The 20,503-nt window shown below is 43.0% G+C and overlaps 1 protein-coding gene across 7 annotated transcripts in view; it reads right to left on the reverse strand.

Moving 5' to 3' along the window:
• TBC1D24 (TBC1 domain family member 24) overlaps nt 1-20,503 on the reverse strand; it is a 36,438-nt gene that overhangs the window by 9,682 nt on the left and 6,253 nt on the right. Inside the window, exons 2-8 of one of the 7 annotated variants that reach the window (XM_066560793.1) lie at nt 16,738-16,903; nt 15,954-16,151; nt 15,116-15,246; nt 11,647-12,681; nt 7,637-7,654; nt 3,118-3,276; nt 2,111-2,174 (exon numbers count right to left, since the gene is read on the reverse strand). In XM_066560793.1, the coding sequence (XP_066416890.1) occupies nt 2,111-2,174; nt 3,118-3,276; nt 7,637-7,654; nt 11,647-12,605 (1,200 nt within the window). In that variant the 5' untranslated portion in view covers nt 12,606-12,681; nt 15,116-15,246; nt 15,954-16,151; nt 16,738-16,903. Of the gene's footprint in view, nt 1-2,110; nt 2,175-3,117; nt 3,277-7,636; nt 7,655-11,646; nt 12,682-15,009; nt 15,034-15,115; nt 15,247-15,953; nt 16,152-16,737; nt 16,904-20,503 lie in introns of those variants that run through there. The other 6 variants (XM_066560794.1, XM_066560795.1, XM_066560796.1 and 3 more) reach the window with 6 other exon arrangements.

The raw sequence follows: 20,503 nt of genomic DNA on the forward strand, positions 1-20,503 counted from the left end.
AGTCAGCCTGACCTCAGTACCCAGTAAAGTAATGGAACAGTTTATACTAAGTGTCATCACACAGCACTTACAGGATGGCCAGGCTATCAGAGCCAGCCAGCAGGGGTTTAGGAGAGTTAGGGCGTGTCTGACCAACCTGACCTCCTTTTATGACCAGGTGACCCCCCTAGTGGATGCAGGAAAGGCTGTGGATGTTGTATACCTGGACTCCAGCAAGGCCTTTGACACTGTGTCCCACAGCACACTCCTGGAAAAGGTGGCAGCCCAGGGCTTGGGCGGGAGCACTCTGTGCTGGGTTCAGAACTGGCTGCATGGCAGGGCCCAGAGTGGAGGTGAACGCTGCTGCATCCTGCTGGCAGCCAGGCACCAGTGGTGTCCCTCAGGGCTCTGTGCTGGGGCCAGCCCTGTTCAATATCTTTATTGATGACATGGATGAGGGGATTGAGATTTTAATTGGTAAATCTGCAGACGACACTAAGCTGGGAGCGTGCGTCCATCTGTCGGAAGGTAGGAGGGCTCTGCAGGGAGACCTGGAACAGAGTCCAGAGGGATGGGCAGAGTCCAACAGGATGAAGTTTAATCAGCCCAAGTGCCCAGTCCTGCATTTTGGCCACAACAATCCCCTGCAATGTTTTAGTCTGGGGACGGGGTGGCTGGAAAGGGACCTGGGGGTCCTGGTTGGCAGCCGGCTGAACGTGAGCCAGCAGTGTGCCCTGGGGGCCAAGAAAGCCAATGGCTCCTGGCCTGGATCAGGAATGTATCATCCTCTACCAATAGCCTGTGTCAGGAATAGTGTGGCCAGCAGGAGCAGGGAGGTCATTCTTCCCCTGTACTCAGCACTGGGGAGGCCACACCTCGAGTGCTGTGTCCAGTTCTGGGCCCTCCGTTTGGGAAGGACATTGAGACGTTTGAGCGCGTCCAGAGGGGGCAACGAGGCTGGTGAGGGGCTTGGAACACTGAAGCCCTCTGAGGAACGACTGAGGGAGCTGGGGGTGCTCAGCCTGGGGAAAAGGAGACTCAGGGGTGACCTTATCACTCTCTACAACTTCCTGAAAGGTGGCTGTGCTCAGGTGGGGGTTGGTCTCTTTCACCAGGCAGCAACTGACACAACCAGAGGACACAGTCTCAAGCTGCACCAAGTGAAATACAGGTTGGAGAATAGGAAAAAGTTTTTTATGGAAAGAGTGATAAAGTTCTGGAATGTTCTGCCCGGGGAGGTGGTGGAGTCACCATCCCTGGGTGTGTTTAAAAAAAGCCTGGATGTGGCACTCGGTGCCAGGGTTTAGTTGAGGTGTTGGGGTTGGGTTGGACTTGATGATCTTTGAGGTCTCTTCCAACCCAGTAATTCTGTGATTCTGTGTGTGATTCTGTATAGACAGGAATAAAGCCCACAGTAATAAGCAGGAATAAAGGCTGCAGTAACAGCTTAATGTTAGATAAAGAATATTTAAAAGTCATGTACAGTGGCATGGACAACAACACCATTACAGGAAGTTTGTGTGTGCCCCCCTGAGAAGGTTCTGGGAAGACTTCTTGGTTAGTTATTAATTTTTTTAAACAAGCATGTTGCTGTTTTCACATTATGCTGTCCAATATTGTCACACACAGGAGCAGAAAAAAGGGACATGTGCACTCCTCCTCAGGTTCTCAGAGCTTTCTTGGCTTATTTTTTTCCCAATCAAGAATGAGATGAACTAACTTTTGTTTTCACATCATGTAGTCCAACATTATTCATACAATTTAAATTCTGCTACTTTCTTTCCTCATATCCTTGAGAAAATGAAAATGTCTTCTACAAATCATAACTTTAGCACAATTCCCACTCTGTCCCTCTGATTCCCATTCTGTCCAAGAGCAAAACGAGCTACTCTAGTCCCTCACCCCACACTACTTGCAAGAGAAAAAGCAATTAACCAAGACCTGGTTTGCAAGGTCTGCCCAAGAACACATATTCCTATAACCAACAAATAGAATAATTTAAAGCATGGATTCTTAAAAAAACAAAGCCAAAGCTTGCTTATTCATTTTATTAAAAACAGCTCTGTGTTGCAACACAGCATTACATACTGCCCGAACTCCAATTTAATCACTTGTCTTTCACCTCACTCACCTCTTTTGCTGTTGTTTTGATGAGGAGCAGAGTTGGTTCGTGTCCCTCACTGTGGGAATAGAACCTGAAGTGCAGAGCACAACAAAGTGAGCACTCGACTGCCACCAACTGCAGCTCCTTTCCTCCTCAATGTCAGGCACCGCCTCCTTCTCCAACTGGTGCCATGGCAAAAAACCACCTGAAGACTGAGAATATTCCTGCAAATACTTTATACAGTCCATGTAAATAATACAGCTGAGTGTAAGCAAATACTATGAAGCAGTTGCTCTCTACTCAGTCCCCTGTACAGTTTATGTCTCTGAAGAATAACTAGAAGCTTACCTAGATGAACTGCACCCTTTTACAGCATTTTGAATTGAAACAACCTAAAAGATTGTAAAAGCCTAGGACTGATGACCATGTTTGAAGGGCTTTAGGTCCTCAAGGAAATTAATTGAGATGCATTCTCTTTGCTTGCTTTTGCTTTTCCTCATAGGCATATAAGGCTGGGAGAGCAGGTCACTTCCTGCCTCAGTACCTGCTGTTGTCAAAGTCATTATTAGGGGCTATAGGGTTATAGTGTTCCGTACCAGGTGCAAGGACAATTCACACCTAGTTTATCTCACTTAAACAAAACCCCAATCATTCATAGGTAATTTCCAGTTTCCAGTTCTCTTCTTCCTTGGATCAATACGAATGTGGTTATCTATCAAAAGTGCCTGCAGAGCAGCCACTGAGTTAAACCATTCAAACCCTTAAGGAACCAGACTCAGACCTGCAGAATCTGTGAACTGATCCAAGTTTGACTTTTCCAATAGATCTTGAACAGTTTAAAATACTATGGCATAGGAAATATCCCAGTCAAATGCTGTAGGCAACAGGAATTTGTCACATTTATATTCCATCAGTAATGATATTCTTCAGATCAAATCCTGACTAAGCATGGGCTTTTTGTCAATCCAGCAAATACTTCATCAGTTGCTCCTTTCTGCCCTACAGTAGAGAAGAGAGAGGAAGGTTTTCCTTACCTGCTTAGACTACAGCCATGTTCTAAGGTGGTGAAAAGCAGGAGGGGCTGGCATAGTGCAAATCGCTCTGGGATCCACGACCAGATATCCCGCATCTCCTTCACACTGACAATTTCTGATTTGAAGTTCTCAGCATGAACTGCCAAGTGCACATTCTGCCTGAGAAATACAACACAAAACACTGAGAAGCAATAATTTAACAAGTTTCAGATTACTGAACTGAAACATGAGAAGACAGCTGAATGCTAACAGACTCCAGAATACAAATTATTGGTCAAAGTTTCAGTCCACGGAATTGGGTGGTCGTGCCCTGGTGAAGGTAATAAACTACTGCAATTTAACATAATCCTCAGAGGCAGAGATCTGGCTTGACTGTATTTTCTATTCCTCTGTAAGGCAGCTGTGGCCTGCACCTTTACACAGAGAGGACACAACACCGAGCCACTAAAAATTACCATGGCCTTATATTTGTTGTTTGTAATTCTCTCTGGCACTTGTGTTTAAGCACAGAACAGAATACCCAAACAAACAGACAAGATCTGAGAGGAAGGGGTAGTATTTTTTCTACCTCTGAAGTCCTGCCCATATCGTGTGACTAGAGAATTCCTAAACCCCTCAGAAACTTTAGAGGAATCAGTATTACCAGGGTAAGCAATTTTAATCCAAGGCAAATATTTGAAGCTTTTGAGAAGTTCCACCTCTTGGAAACATGCAATTACCAATGACTTCCACTTCACTATGAAACAAAAATGTTCCTGGGATCATGGTTACAGATGGAGCCACTGGGAAGGAAATCCCTGTACCCCCCAGAAGGGTCTGATACAGTTAGGATTGATTCATGGCTTTTAAACACTTGAAGGTAACAATCATCACCATCTTAACCAGTCTTCATTTCTCTAATTAAACAAGCACGCAAACCCAGAGCCTGGGCATTAAATGTTATTTGCTTCCACGGTCTATGTTAAATGCTTAAAATGCAATGGAGACAGCCAAGGACACAGAATTTACACAAGTCACTGAATTACTGGGCAGCCAGGTGTTAAATAAAGCTTTATTACTTTGCTCGGCATACAAAGGTTTGGGTGCGAGTATTTGCCTATTTCTGATGGGGTTTTTTTGACAATTACACATTTCTTTTCTCTCAGTTTCATGATCATGAAGGGGCCCTCAGTATTGTACATCTGCACGGATCTGGATGCCTTAGCTCACTCCCTAAAACATACAAAAGATATAAACATTTTATTTTTCATGCTCGTAGTACCAAAAAATCAGCAGCATTTGCAATGCAGAGCAGTGCCTGCTTGGAGACACTGGGAACTGCATCTGGAATTCACTGTAGGCACCTTGGTGTCAGCAATTTGAATGAAGTGACTATTCATTACTGCTTATTTTAGCCAAATGAATGAAATCAATCTTTGCATTGCTACCCTGCATTATTTAATGCAAGGAACTTTTGTGGGCAGCTATTAAGCAAGCTGTAACTATTTATGGATTTTAAAACTTACAGTATCACTGACTAGGAACATTATTTGTACTTTTAAACACAGCAATCTGAGGCAAAGGAGAGATCCACTGAAACAAAGTAGGGACTAAGCCTTGAACTTCCATGTTCAGAATCTTACTTTAGGTCTCATCCTCTGTGTTCTGGCAGGTCTGCAGCTAAAACTGATGTCACTATGGAACAGAGCTGAGAGACTAAGACTTGGTTTCAGCTCAGCAGAAATTAAGATTTTTCCTCCCTCCACACTTAAGGAATTAAAAAATATTCAGGGCAGTCAACTGTTTATTAGAATGAATTTCCAGCAGGAAAGCAATGGTGATAAATAGGCTAAGACTTAATAATAAATATCAAAACAGGGTTAAATTTACACCTCAAGCAAGCCTCAGAATTATTTGTGTACCTGGTCTGTACATTTTTCACATTTCTGTGAGCTGTTTGGGCAACTAAACTCCAGTTCTTTTTTTCTAAAAGGCTCTCACTCAGAGTATCTTTGCTTTTGCACTTTTTCCTTCTCCTGGCTACTATAAACTGCTGATTTAAAGACTTTCCTACCCAAACCCTTCTCAAAGCCTGTTCAGCAGCATTGTGAACACATCTCTTTCAGTACCCTGTGCCTTCCCACAACTCTTTAATGTAGGTAGAGTATCACCTTTTCAAACAGATCTTTCTGATTTACTAGAAAGAATTTACCACTGTATTGACCATTTAAAACTGTACCAGGCATACAGTTCCTGCCTTCTGACTATCACGGTAAATAATTTTCTATTTAATGGCACCATCTAGTTAAACCAAAGAACATGGCCAAAGAATGTGAAACAAAATGATGTGTTATTTCCCAGTAACAAATCACAGCTGTGGATGGTTGAGACTGAAACCTGACCCTGTGTTGAGAAGTGTCCACATACAGCTTGCACCTATCAAACCAAACTCCATGCTGCTGAGCAAAAATATAACTTTTCTGGGGGGAGTTCCAGATTGCAACTAGTTACAAGTATCCAATCTGTATTAATTGCAACTAGTTACAAGAATCTAACCTGTATTAATTATCTTCGTTTTTAACAGTATTTATCTAATGACACTGAAAATCATCTCCTTCACTTTGGTAGTTGCTTTTCCAAGTAGTAAATGAGTGAAAATGAACAGAACACAAGTGGGCTATGAAAAAACCCAAGTGTTTTGGTTTTTATTCACTGAGGAAAATTCAGTTTAGCCTTCACCGCTCCACTCTTTTCTGGGTCACCTGTGAAAACATTGTAGCTTGAGAGACCAGTAAATTTGGACAGCATTAAAGTCTACCACTAGGACTGAACAAATTCAGAAGGTTTTACCCTGCATTAGTGTTTTCCTCACTTACTGGGATTGCCATGACAACTTTCTCTTGATTGCTGATGTTAGAAAGACTTGTTCCATTGCTATTATTCCAAGGAATTAGATTTGAAAACCAGCACAATTACTGTTTAATAAAGCAGCATTTGCTAATTTCATAGGAATGTTGCTTTTCCAGCTATTATCATTAATACTATGTGCTTCAGAGACCTCAAAGCTCCCAAAGGTAAAGCCAAGGTTGAGGACGTGCAGTGGCACCTGTCAAAGTGGATGTGCCCTGTATTATTCAAAAAACAAAAAATACCCAACTCCAAAGATTACTTACCGAATGGCAGCTTCCTTCTCTACTCTGGCTTGGGTCAAATCTTAGAGGAGATGCATTAACCTTGAAATCCATTATAATTTCAGTGAGGGCATAATTGTGTGGTAAAAGGAGGTTTCTTTTTCAGTCATAAACAGCTATATAAGTAATTTGTGACATAAAAGCCTGAAACTTAATCCTGTGTCCAGATCAGCGTCAACAGACACCCTGCTCTCCCTAAGTCCCCTCAAATCCAAACTGCTTCCTAGCATAAATCGAGGCTTTCTGCTGCTTTCAGAACAACCTAACTGCAAAAATAATACACAGATGCTGAAGATTCGCTTGACTGGGATTAACAGATTTTTGATTTACCAGAGGTAAAATCCTCAACACAGAAGTTACGGAATGAAACATGCTTTGCTAAGTCTCTTAAGGTGCTCTTTCAAACATGAAAACATGAGGAAGTTAACTCCAGCTTTGATTTTATAAATTATTACAGATGTTAGTGTGCATCACTCACTAAAGTTAACTCAGGGCACCTGCAGTAAGGCCAGAGGATTCTCAAAGGCATGAATTTAAACCCAAACATCTCTGGTATTTAATACTCACAGGGCTGCCTTTCTCTTTCCAAGTTCTCTGCTTATCAGATATCACAATCCATTCACTGGGTTTCGTTCTTTAAGATTTACTTTTCAGGCCAAGACTTGATAAATGACTTCATTAACCATTAATGCTCTACAGCTGAGTAACTCTGACCTCCTTGACACAGAAAAAGAGTCTTGTCTTGGCTCTAAAAAACCTCTACCTACTTAAAAGCAAATATAAGCTACTGTGAATAGAGACAGGTCACTTTTAGGAGTGTGCCTAGTTGGGGTCAGTTCAAAAATTTTCCAATTAACTGCAGAAAGCTTCAAAAGAAGATAAAAAGTTGACTCTATTTCAAACCTAATGCAACAGCATATGCCAGGTTTGGAGTTGGGATGATACCTAACAGCTCTTCTGAGCTGTTGAGATGTTTAAAAAAAAAAGACATTTTTTTCTTCCAGAGCAGAAAGGACCATTATTATAAAGGCCTTTTATAGCCATAACCATAATCCCAGCATGTACTTTCTCTATGTACAGTACTCTTGCCCACTCTGGAAAATACAGGTGTATTGCTGTCTGAATTGCTGTGCCCTTGGGCCCACTATCCCTTCTCTCACAGCTTTGCAGGTGCTATGAACTAACTTTGCAGGAGGGTATTCTGGAGATGTGGCACGGCAATTGGGTGCTCTGATTGCTGGCCTGCTTCTCCTGCCCCAATGTTAGCAATATTGATCACCTTGGAAAAAACAACAAGCCAAAGACAGCAGGAATGAGCAAAGTGCAGAGACTCCAGTGTTTTAACCTACCTTTTGGAAGTTGCAAGACTGCATACAGGAGTGGTGCAGTGGAGATGGAATGGACAGAAGGAGAACATACAAAGAGAAAGACAAAAAAAGATAGAAAAGATCAGTGACTTCCTACATCCATGACAAAGAGAGTGAAAGGAGCCTGGAGAGAAACAAAGCAAGGTTTGATTTGAGTCATCAAGCACTAAAAAATAATCAGACAGGTTAAAACATTTATATTTTTATTTTGTCTCTGTTTTTTTTATGTGATGGGAAAATAAATCATCTTCTCCTTGGACAGGCCAAACATAGGTGGAGAACTCACTGGCACCCCATGGAGCGATGGAGAACAGCTCACTTCTCCTGCACTTCCATCTGCCCACACTGGCATCCAAACTAAGCCAAGCCAAACTCCCAGCAGCCCCGTGCCTAGGGACATTGAGAAATTTCAGTGGGTTTACAAAGGTAGCCAAGAGAGGGTGAAAATTTTTCAGTGACAACTCTGCCTGGAATAGCAGTAACTACTGGCTTTATTTGGGCATATTACTGTATTTGGCCTTGAAAGCATCACTGCTGTGAGAATTTGACAATCCAGTGGCTAAAGACCTTGAAATATTTGAGACTGACAGGAAAATACTGAAGCTGATTCTAAACCAAGCTGTGAGTCTAAAAAATTAACCCTTGGAAGAGACCAAGGGGAGCTTTACAGGTATGTAGACACATGAAGGAGGTTCAGCTAACATTTGTGTCATCTTTTAGGCTCAAATATACTGTGTATGTATTGCCATGCCATGGAATGGTAACTTTGCAACTACTGTAACTAACTCAGCAACGCAGCTGGCTGGAAGATCCTACTACATCAGTGGAGATTTAGAGAAAGTGAGACTGTGCGTCTAGAACACCAAATTCCAGATACCACACTCACTGACCCAGGGGACTTTGAGAAGTCACCTCTCTTCAGAGGGCAGTTCATAAAACTGTCCAACAGTTCTGAACTTGAGAGTTCAGAAATGGTTGGGAGAAGTTTTCTGCTGTCAGAAGCCTCTGGAAAAACAGAACATGTACTACTTACCTGCACATACATTTGCACTTGCCAAGATGCTAATATTGTTCAGATTAATATATTGGTGCCTTTTCTATATCCATTGAGAGGCCTTTCAGCTAAGCTTTTTATGAGTATGACTTCTACTGTCACAACAGAGCAGGATTTCATTTACTGGTTTCAGAGTTAGTTCTTCCTCCCCTTATTTCTGAGAAGAGCTTGTGATTTTGCAACAGTTTCTTGGATCTGTATAGTCACTCTTCCATGGTTCTCTCAAAATTATTTTTTCTAATAGTACATGAACCTGCCACAAAACAGGTCAACTCCTACCTGTGAGTACTACACTCTTGATTTCCAGGAGGCTTGCAGTCAAATTTATTTAAAAAGTAACCTGAAAATAAGACATATTTCTTCCTTGCTCTGTTAAAACAGCTCCGCAGTCAGGCACAATGTTCCCAGCTGTGACAGTGTCTTACACTAAAGAAACTGCCGAATTCACAGTACTGGGCAGCATCAAATTGACATTTTATACAAATAATATCATATTTAAGAATCAATTTTCACATTTCTTTGGGTATGTTTCTTCCAAGTAATTTATCAGTGCTGGTTTTATCACTGGAGCTGCTGAGAGCTTCCTCTGTGCCTGATAAAACTAATCAGTGAGTGGTGTTGAATATTGACACTTTGTTAAGCCACTAGAAAGCCGAACATGCCTCTGTGAACACCGATGTTAAAAGTGAAAAACGCCGGGAATTCTCTCTTTTTCTCTTCTGGCCTGAGAGCAGGTCACAAGGCCAGCCCGGCCCCTCCCTGTCTCGGCTGGACTGGGTGGGCTCTGCCATGGGGCCAGACCCCCATCGGCTGCCGCCAGGGGCAGGGGAGGCCGCGGGGCCCAGGCCGGGCCAGGGCTGCGGCTGCAGCATCTGCTGTGACTGAGCCCTGCCCCGCCGCCAGCCCCGGCTGAGCTGGGCTCTGCCGGGCCCTGGGAGCAGCCCCAGGCCGGGCCGGCTCGGCCAAGATTCTGCCGCCGTCGGGGTTCACCCGCGACCCCCGGGCAGGGGGAAGAGAAGCCATCGGCCCCGGCCGTGCTGCTGCGGTGTTCTGGCCTGGCTGCTGAGATCCTGGCCCTGCCCCAGCGCGGCCCCGCCCGGCCCAGCCTCAGCTCTGGCCGAGCTCAGGTGACCGCCTGCAGGCCCCGGGTGAGACACTGACTCTTTCAGTGCACAGATGAGACTTGCAAACCTTCAGTCCTCCCTCAGATGAGAGAAAAGGACAGAGTGAGAACATGTAGAAGAACAACACGAAGACACCAAGGTCAGTGAAGAAAGAGTCAAGTCCCAGATGGGGGGCATGAGAAGATGCCTTGATCTTAGGGCTGAAATTCTCTTGTAAAGCTATGGAGAAGGATGTAATTGATACATCAGACTCCTTTTCCCTGTGACTCACTGAAAAATATGGGGAGATGAAGTGTTCAAATTGTAGATATGAGCAAAGGCCTCCAAGCTAACTAAGCTGTGGCATTCACATTTTCTGGAAAAATCCCCTCGGCCCAGGATTTTTCTCCTGAGAAACTGAGAAGCCTCAGAGAAAAAGGAAAACAATAATTATCTGATTTGCTTCTCCTGTGTTTTGCTCCTTTGGAATGTGTTTGGAGATTGTTTACCAACAGGTGATTGTTTCATTGGGTTCTGCTGTGAGTTGTTTTCACTCTTTGGCCAATCAGGGACAAGCTGTGTCAGGACTCTGGAAAGAGTCACGAGTTTTCATTATTATCTTTTTAGCCTTCTCCAAGTATCTTTTCTGTATTCTTTAGTATAGTTTACTATAGCATTCTTTAATATAATATAGTATCATAAAATAATAAATTAGCCTTCTGAGAACATGCAGTCAGATTCATCATTCCTTCTTGCCACAGGGGTCCCAGCAAATACAATAGTAAGCAGATGTTAAAGTAGCTGTGATCCTATGAGAAGTTGAGGGGGGGGGGAGAGAGAGGGGAGGGGGGGGGAGAGAGAGAGAGAGAGAGAGAAGAGTGATGAAGACCCTCTGCTCCAGGGAAAGAAGAAGAAGACCTCTGTTCCTAGAGATGAAGATGATCTCAGAGATAGATAAAGAAAACCTTTGCTCTTGAACAGCCCATCCTAAAAATAGTACACCATACGTTGACATGGCCCATGCTGTGGGAAAAGCTGTGAAAAATGGGAAGGACTTCACGATAGCAGATTTTCTGGGCGGCTGCTGTTCATGGAAATTAAAAGCCAGGAGAGAACTGTTTTCTTTTGGAGAAGTCTCCATAAATTGACAAGAGGGACTCCTCTACCTAAGTGAACTGAAGAAAGACTATTCTAGAAGTGATAAACTGAATTGTTTCTATATGTTGTGAGTGGGAAATAAAGGTTGTAGGGGGGAGGATAAGTGTTCTAAAGGTTTTATTCTGATTCTTATTATTCTTTCTTTTAGTTACTATTAATAAAGCTTTCTTTACACCCTTTTGAAGCTTTGAGTCTTCTTTGCCCTCCTCCTAATCCTACCTCACAGCAGGAAATAAGTAAGTATATTATAGTGGGTGCACTAGCATTTAGCCAGCACTAGACCCACTACATTAATTGGTGTGTTGGTTGGGAAATCTCAAATTGGCGAACCAAAACCACTACACCAACTTTGCTAAAATGCCTTTTAGTTTGAGAACTGCTTATTAAACACACTTTTGAGATATGATACTTGTAATTAATATATACCCATATAAATTCATAATTGAGCAAACTACAAGAAACTTCTGTTCCTCTTGTATCACAGTACTTCATTTAAAGTTCCCGTTACAATCCCAGCAACATTTGATTTTGGAGCTGCTGAGTTTTTCTGCAGAGAAAGTGCATCAGCAGACACCAACCAGCATGCACCAGTGGAGCTTCCCCACCAGTCACCCAAGACTGTTCCCCACACTGGGAAAATTCAGGAGATTGCTCAGGTTACCTGTGCTGAGCCCTACCTTTTCTGTTTGACCGTGATGCCCTTCTGCTGCAAAGCCTTCTCATTGGCCATCTGCAGGAGCTGGATCTCCTTCCGAGAGAAAAGGCGGATAGCAAAGGCTTTTTCCAGGAGCCTCTCTGGGGACACCGACTTGGCGATATCCCTCACAAAGGCTCGAATGTCCTGCTGGATGCTGTCAGACTCCATGGGCTGCCCAGCTCTGACTTTGTGAAAGAATTTCAGAAGAGCCAGAGCGACACGATAGAGAACTTTGTACCCCTCCACCAGGAAGACGTCAAAGATCCGCGCAATGTATGCCATGGGGAGCTCTCCAAAGAGCCACCGCTGCCAGTCTGAGTACACCTCCAGCACATCCTCAGACACTGCCACCATCAGCTTGTGGGCTGCCTGGCAGTACTTGTTCACCAGGTCCCCGAAGGTCATGCAGGAGGACTCGAAGGCCAGGAAGGTCTGGTCGATGAGCCGCTTGGATGGGTCATTGCAAGCCAGGATGCGACAGACCTGCTCGAAGCACTCGGCCTCGTCCTTGCTGTAGTGCAGGAGCAGCGCGATCACCGAGGGCAGCGCCGGGCAGAACGAGATGTCCGGGAACTGATTGGCGATGCACAGGATGATCTTCCTGACAGCCCCGACGCCCTCCGCGTTCAGGCAGTACGTGGGGATCAGGCTGTTGTCCACGAACTCTGGTAGTGGAAGGGAGCTGCTGTTGCGTTTTCCAATGATCTTCACCACGATGTCTCGGTACACGTTTGCATCTGGGGTCACTGTACGGCATGGGATATTGCTGATGAGTTTGTGGTACACTTTGGCTCTCAGAGAGTGGTTTTTGGCCCAATAGCCCTGCCGGGCGAGCTGCTTGAGCTCATGTAAGTCTGTGCAGGTGAGCTCTTTTGTATCCTGGCTCTGGGCACTCACATCCATCTTGTCCCAGTCCACAAAGCGGCTGTATTCATCCATGGCTCCAGGAGAAGCAAATCACATAAATCATGAAAACTGAGACTTTAGTTAGTCATTGATGGACTCTTGGATTTGTCTGCAAAAGGGAAGTAAAAACCGAGACATTTGAGTAACAGATGTCTTATTTTCTTTATGAACACAGATCTGTGCATACTTGTTCCTGCAATGGCAAAACTGTTTTCTAAAGCAAAGAAAGTTAAAGATGCCTTTTTATTTTTAAGCCAAACTTTTCTTCCATTCTGTCAGTAACTCCTACTGCAGTAATTGATCAAAGCCAGCCAAGAGGCTGATCCTGAGGACATGTCTCCAAGAAATTAATTTCCCTAACTGAAAGTCCAAGCTGAGGCATGGACCTTTACATTAACATCCTACTTAAGAGAACAGAAGACTCCCATTGCAAAAAAACCAAAAACATATTGCAAAGTATGTTCAATTTGCAATCTCTCTTTCCATTTCTCTGGGGAAGTATAAAGTGACACTTATACTAGAAGGATACAGTCTCATAGGGAGTGTACGCTGTTCTCAGACAGTGCAGCCACTGAGGAGATACACTGTGCTCCTACTAACCACAGCCATGTCCTCTAAGTAATTTCTTTGTAATAACACTTGTGTGACGACATAGTCACTGAGATTAGCTTGTTAATCTGGTACAATTTTCCTCTTCCATTGGATAAGATTTGTTCATGGAAAGAGTGGTCAGACATTGGAACAGGCTGCCCAGGGAGGTGGTGGAATCACTGTCCCTGAACAGTGTTCAAGAAACATCCCTGGAAGCATTCAAGAAATTATGGGATGTAACACTTAGTGCTCTGATCTAGTTGACAAGGTGGTGATTGGTCAAAGGTTGGACTCAATCTTGGAGGTCTTTTCCAACTTCAATGACAGTGTGCAGCTGTACAGTCAGCCAGATCACTGCTAGTGCCAGAAGAGAGACTTGTGCAGGACAAGAACCCGGCTTCCAGACTGCAGCACAGGGTCAAGTCAGTTTCAAACACCTTCATTAAAGCACTTAGATTTTCTAAGTGCTGCTCTGGATGCTGGCCATGCCCTGTGACAGGGGCACACAACAGCTCTCCCATTGGAGATGCCACAGAAACCTTTGTGACAGCACCAGGAGCTGAAACATCAGGTTCTAGTCTCTGGTGCCTTGTGCCAGGTTTACCTGATCTACCTGCTGGCTCCAGGTTCAAAGCACACCTGTGTCCCAGCAGAGAGTGTGGCTGTGACCACTAAAGGCTACATCCAAACTGGCTTTAATCAGCCAGTGCAAAGCCAGAAGGGGATGCACAATAACCTCCACTGTTGCAGCAGCTCTGCCGAGTGCTGGAACCTCTGCCCATGTGCCCTCAGTGTCCAACTAAAGCTGCAAACACGGCTGTGGAAGCTGCACATTCTGCAAAGGCAGACAATCCCTATAAAATCCAACAGGCCCATAAAACTGTTCTGTCCAATTAAGATGTTATATAGCAAGGTTAAAGCAATGAAAATATTCACTGAAAGGCCTCCAAAGAACTCTTAGCCATTCCAGTATTGATAGACTGAAAAACGCATGGAACTTGACCTTTACTGGCATGGTCTTCCATTCTGGAGGCCTTTGAGCCTATTAAGAGAACTTCTAATGCCCCGGAAGAATCTGCCATAGGCTTTGAGAATGTGTCACTGCTTAGGGTGAGAGGAAAAGGTTTTTTCCCATGGTGCTCTGCAGCACTATGCTAATTTACCTCAGTTCTCTATAGGTCACTGCCCTTTACCTATAGGTCATTGCCCTCTGCCCTGCCCTTGTACCGCCCCTGACCCCATACTTAACCCAGGACACTGCATTGCTTCGTTGTCTTCTGTCCCTGGACTCCTTCAGCATGACTCTACAATAAGCCTTGCTGGAACTCTATACAGAGACCTTTTCCATCTTTTTTCGCTGACCTATCTGTGGTGTGAGTGTGGACTGAGGAACTGTCTGTGCCTGCCCGAGCGGCTTTCTCAGAAGATGCTTTCAGGAAGGTAGCAGCAAACGCCATCCATTTTCCACACTGCTACATTCCATAAATCAGGTGCTTTAAAATGGTTTGAAGCTCTTAAGGAAGATATACCATCAAGATGAGATCTCATCCTCATAGCTGCACCTTTGGAAAAGAAAATCAAACGTTTTGCCTGAAGCAGCCATAGCAGCCAATCCAGACAGTTCTAGATTCTGAGTAAATGCTAACCTGGGTATTTTGGAATCACATGCTGAAAGTCCCAAATTTAACTCCTCTTTTAAAAGTTTGGCAGCAGCATGCAGGAGCCTTTCAGAGAATGCTTTTGGATGGCTCTTCTCTACCATATTTAATTCATGCCTTTTTTATAAAAAGAAGACTGGTTTTAGATCATCATTCTTACAGTGTAAGAGCAATACAGAAATGCTCACCATTTCTTTTTGTTGCATTCCTCCACATATAAAACCAATTCTCAGACTGTAATTAAAGGAGGCAACACATAGTCCTGACTCCAGTTCTGAAAGTGAGATATCTTACACAGTTCAGCTGTGGGGTCTCAGTGTGAGCTCAGCATGTGTTTCCTGGAGATCCAGTAACAGCAGGACACCAGTCCATCGCAGAGCCAATGTCAGCTCCAGGGAAGTGAACATTTTTCAGTAATTCTCCACCTGGGAATCACAGAAACATTCCTTTTTAATTAAAATCCTAAAATAACGTCCTTTTGTAGAAGAGAAATTTAATCCTACTTTGCAGTGGCAAAAGCATGGAAAGATGAACCATTCTGTTCCTGGACATTTCAGCATAGAAACTATCACTGCCTTGTGCTTGCTGGTATCTCCAGCATGCTTCTACCTTCTGCCATCATCCCTTGGGAGCTGCTTAGATTTATATTAGGGAGGGTTATGTAAAATGTTCATCATATAAGACAACTTCTAAGACATCCAGATTCATTTTGGCTTTTTCTTTTTTCCCCTGTAAACCTTCTTCTCCTGTCTTATTTTTTAAGATACACAGGCATACTTAGAGGCTGCATCAAACAGACATTTTTCACTCTGGCAATTATTGCCCATTCCAGGAACTAATGAATTTCATTAATGTCTGCTCTTAAAGCTCATTGAAATCCGTGGCAGTCAGACTGCCAGAAGTTTTAATTTGAGCTCACAGTTTTATACATTTTTTGGCTGGGATAAATCTGTGGGGTCTGCAAGTAGGTCTGGCTGCTTATACTTTTCACAGGTCTAGATGTTGCAATAAAAAGTGACAGCAAAGCAATTGGGCATTGTCAGGGCTGCCAGAGCATGACCAGCTCTTAACTGTGCTTGCAAAACCAACAGAACTTGTGTGCTCCAGTGTAATGGTGCATAGCTCCTGATACCTTGCCAGCAGCTACTGTAAGCCAGCAGGCCTCAAACAGGGAGGATTTACTTGCCACAGAAGAGCCCAAGAAATCTCAGGAAAATTCCAGCCAGCCTTCAACTCCTCCTCAACTCTTTCTGAATCATCCTCCCCTTCTGTGAGGCAAGTTCTCTCTCTTCTGGTAATCGTGTAAAGGGCAGTGTTTAACTTTGGGCTGCTGGGAAGAGGAGATGGAAGATGTCACCCTCAGCAGTCAAGAGCCAGTGAGTCAGGGCTGTCTCCTGCCCATCCCTCCCACCACAAGGAAATGAGCAGGCAGTACAGACTTGTATTTGGAGGGAGGCTGGAGTTTCAGGAAGGGGGTAAAACTAGAGGATGGCTGTGTGAGAGTTCAGTTGTGTCACAAAGTCCCATATTCACCTGAACTACCTTGCTTACCCCTCCATATAAAGGAGGGTAAGACAGGCAGAAGAGAAAAAAACATTTCAGAATAAAATGTATATACAGAGATATGGCTATAGGCAGGCAGAGACTCATTTACAGCCCCTTATTGCAGCAAACCACTTTCCCTCCTGCTTTAGAGAAGTCAACATCATGTTATGGTAAATGTCCCCTAACTGGAGACGGGGACAACAGGATGGATGAGCGCCTGAACAGCACAGAACTGAAATGCAGTCTAGTATGTGTTGGCATAGAATGATAAGGGCATTGGATAAAGTAGCAAAAAAAAAAAAAAAAAGCATTATTTGTAACAACCACAGAAACACAGAACATTCTGGGTTGGAAAGGACTTTAAAGCTCACCTCATTCCACCCCTTGCCATGGGCAAGGACACCTTCCACTATCCCAGGCTGCTCCAAGCCCTGTCCAACCCTTCCAGGGATCCAGGGGCAGCTACAGCTTCTCTGAGCAGCCACAAAACTTCCAAGTTCTGTAGTAAGCAGTCATTATCCTTTCTAATCAGACTGACTTTAAAAAAAAAGCAGGAATTAACATAGAAGAACAGAACCAGGAGAAAGAGCTTTCTTCTTCATAACTACCCTGCAATTGTAGATTGTTAAATTTATTAGTTTTTAACTGAGCTCTTCAGGTAAGTGCAATATAGAAAAAAAAAAAAAAAGCAAGTACACAAGTGAGAAGTAGAACTAGAAAAATGCATACTGAGGATCTGCCAACAATGGCTGCAGCACAGGCAAAAGCTTTTTCAAGATTAAGTTTAAACTCTGAAGCAGGCAAGCAACCATTACAATTTAAACCCAAGCAAAGCCCACAGCAACCTGCATGATTTTAAGTCAATGACTGAATTTTCAGTAAATATTTAGCTTGCTATTCTAGCCACATTTTCCATTTCATTCCCTTAGCTCTTCCCATTGTCTTTTGGACTGCTTTCAGAAGACTGCTGAAAACTGTCTGAATCTGTATAAAATACACAGCAGTGAAGCCAAGTGTGACAGGGAAATTTCCATACTGTCTACAAAGAAAAATTCTAAGAAAGTGTTTAAAAACATATCAGAAAAAAAAAGATTTGAATTATTACTTACTTTCAGTTTTGGGAATATAAGCTTACAATTTTACTAAAGATAACATGGCTGAGGGCAAGTTCAACAATTTTATTATTTACAATAATTATCTTATTATTAAAGGGGTTAGTTTGTTTTTTCTTTACAAAATGCAGGAACTAGCAAACTGAAATATCTGAACTACAACTAACTCAGAGGGCAATTATTTCTTTCAAAGTGACAGCACATAAAATACAGTAGTAACATATTCAGTCTAAACTTCTAAAAAATAATTCCAACTTTGGCTGAAGCCTGCGATTACATTATTTGATATTGCTTTTAATAAACATAAGAGAGTGTCCTAAAAACCCAAGCAATAATTAATCAGCAGATCCTGGTTCCCCATTCCATTTAGGTATTCTTGCAACTTTGTGTTCTGAAAGTTTGCCTACACCTTAAAAGATTATTAAAACACTATTTTAATCCAGTGTAGTTGCTCTATAAAAGGAACTACCAAATTTGAAAATTACATTTTTCATCTCGTGCATGAGCAGTTACACCACCTTAGATTTAGCTCTTTGCTATGTACAGATACAGTCAACCAACATTTTGGCAGGCATTTTTTTAAGGTTCTAATAGAAAGCTAATTTTCCTTTTTGCTGCCCTTCAAATCAAGAGTAACGTAATCCTCCAGACCTGCAGCCTATCCTTTGGCGTTTATATTTCTGACCAGTGTTGTACGCATGGAAAAGACTCAAATTTATTCTTTTTCATAATCTTGTGCAACTAATCCATGCAGAAGGCACATGAAGAGATAATGAGAACTGCTTCCTCAAGACTGCTTGCTACTAGTCCTTTTCACAGTAAGATGAAATTAACCCCAGAAGTCTGAGATGAATTCCAATCTTGAGGGGTACTCAATCACCTCTGAGATGTTTGCTTCATAAAGAAAAGTCTGACAGAAGCACAAAGCAACTCAGCAAGGTAGTAATAACTGCAGAACAAAAGACAAGTGGCAGGCAGCTTCCCTCTTCTCCCCCAGTATTTCAGTGCATCCTGCAGCTTTCCCAATCCTGGACTTACAGCAGCACACCTTGACATCTCTGCTACATGGATCTGGGAACAAGACTGGACATCACTGTTCCCCCTGCACCCAAACACCTCCTGATCAGAAGTACAGTTGTACAGCCTCAACAGTAACTTTGCCACCCCTCCCTGGTGCACATGTGTTTCATAGCTTGAATTAAACACTCCATTTAGCATCAGAAAGCGACCATCTCATTTCATGCAGAGTGTTTGGGAGCACGTGGCTGCATTGTGCAGTGATGATCCCTTCCAGCAGAGTACACAGAGCTCGATGGATTGCTTTAACGTGGTTAAATGCAGTTCGATCTCTATGTGCCCTGGGCACTCCGTACTCACAAGCTGGGTGCCACGATAAAATTCCTGACAATGTTCTATTACAAGTTTAGCAATAGTGTGATAGCAGATTATTAGATGCTTCCTGCTGGGTTTTTGATATGCTCTTAGGACAAAGTCTAAAAACCTCTCAATTTCCCAAGTAACTGATAAAGACCTGATATCAGAGCACTCTACAGGGCAAATACTTTTAGGCATTTAGATGATTTCTCTTGAGATATTACCACTGTGTATGAAGCACAGTAACAGAGTTTGTCCTAGAATCCCATGTTTTGTTTCTTAGGAACATACTATCACCTTCTTAAACAGTCTAAATTATCTGTAATTAATTTGTTGTGCACTTCATTAAAGTTCAGATGCACATTCAGACACAGCACTTCCTCACTGCTGGGCAGGTAAGTGATAGTAGCATATATTTAGGAGAATGTGTATGCCATAGAACGATGGAACAGTTTGGGTCAGAAGAAACCTTAAAGATCATCTCATTCCACCCCTTGCCATGGACAAGGACACCTTTCACCGTCCCAAGTTGCTCCAAGCCCTGTCCAACCTGGCCTTGGACACTTCCAGCGATGGGGCAGCCACAGCCTCTCCCGGCACCCTCTGCCAGGGCCTCACCATCCTCTGAGGAAAGAATTTCTTCCTAACATCTAATTTAAATACATCTCATAGCTGCAAGCACTTACAAAGCATCCCCTCCTTCCCATCTCTGGGTTGGGATGACACAAGCACTTCTGATGTCCAGTCCCTGTGGGTGCTGTGAGCAGTAAGATACCAAAAAGGCACACACAGAACCAAACAAGATAAAAGGCTGGGGAAAAACACAACACATTTTTGTTGAAAAAATGTAAGAGGAAAGAAATGGTTAATGGCTCGACAAAGGTTCAAAAAGGCTAAAGAGCAGAGCATTGTAAGAGGATACTGGAGGCAAACGTTATCAAAGCCATAGGTCAGTAGCTTTCTCTCCTGCCTACACCATAAAAACACTCAAGGAACAAACAGTAAAATTAAAGAGAGGGTAATTCCTACCTTTTTTGCCTCCAGACGAAAACTGCACTTAACTGCAAAACTATCTTACATGATGCATTAAAAATGATCCATTATAAAAAAGATACCTGTCAAAGTAGTGCAAAAGGATCAATACAATTTTCTGACTACATAGTCTGAGTTTTCTTTCTGGTCCTTCCAAACTGTAAGGCTGAAAAAATCCTTCATGTTGTGCTAATTATTTGTCTTCCCTTGGTTGCAAAATTGGAAATAACTACAAACATGTATCCCCTCAACAGCAACCTCTGACTCTGAACATACAATCTTTGGTCTTATTATTTTAACTTTCCCATAACACTTATATCTTTCTCTGTTTGGAAGTACAGTCAACTACGTAGAACCAAAGACAGTGTTGACTGTCAGTGATAAACTTGATATGGTATCAAATCCATACACAATAATACAATCCCTTTTCCCTCTCTGTTGCACTGGATGCTGTCAGTTTGACATCTATCACCTTGAGACTCTTTTCCACTACATTTACTGGCAGAAAAACATATTTAAATATCTGTTGATGATATTTTCTTCTCTCAGACAGAGTGACTGCATTGGTTTCTGTCAAACACTGATTTATTCATTTTCCTCTTATCTAAACCAGAAGGTG

The sequence above is a fragment of the Molothrus aeneus genome, chromosome 16 (genome assembly GCF_037042795.1).
Source record: "Molothrus aeneus isolate 106 chromosome 16, BPBGC_Maene_1.0, whole genome shotgun sequence".
Taxonomy (NCBI): domain Eukaryota; kingdom Metazoa; phylum Chordata; class Aves; order Passeriformes; family Icteridae; genus Molothrus; species Molothrus aeneus.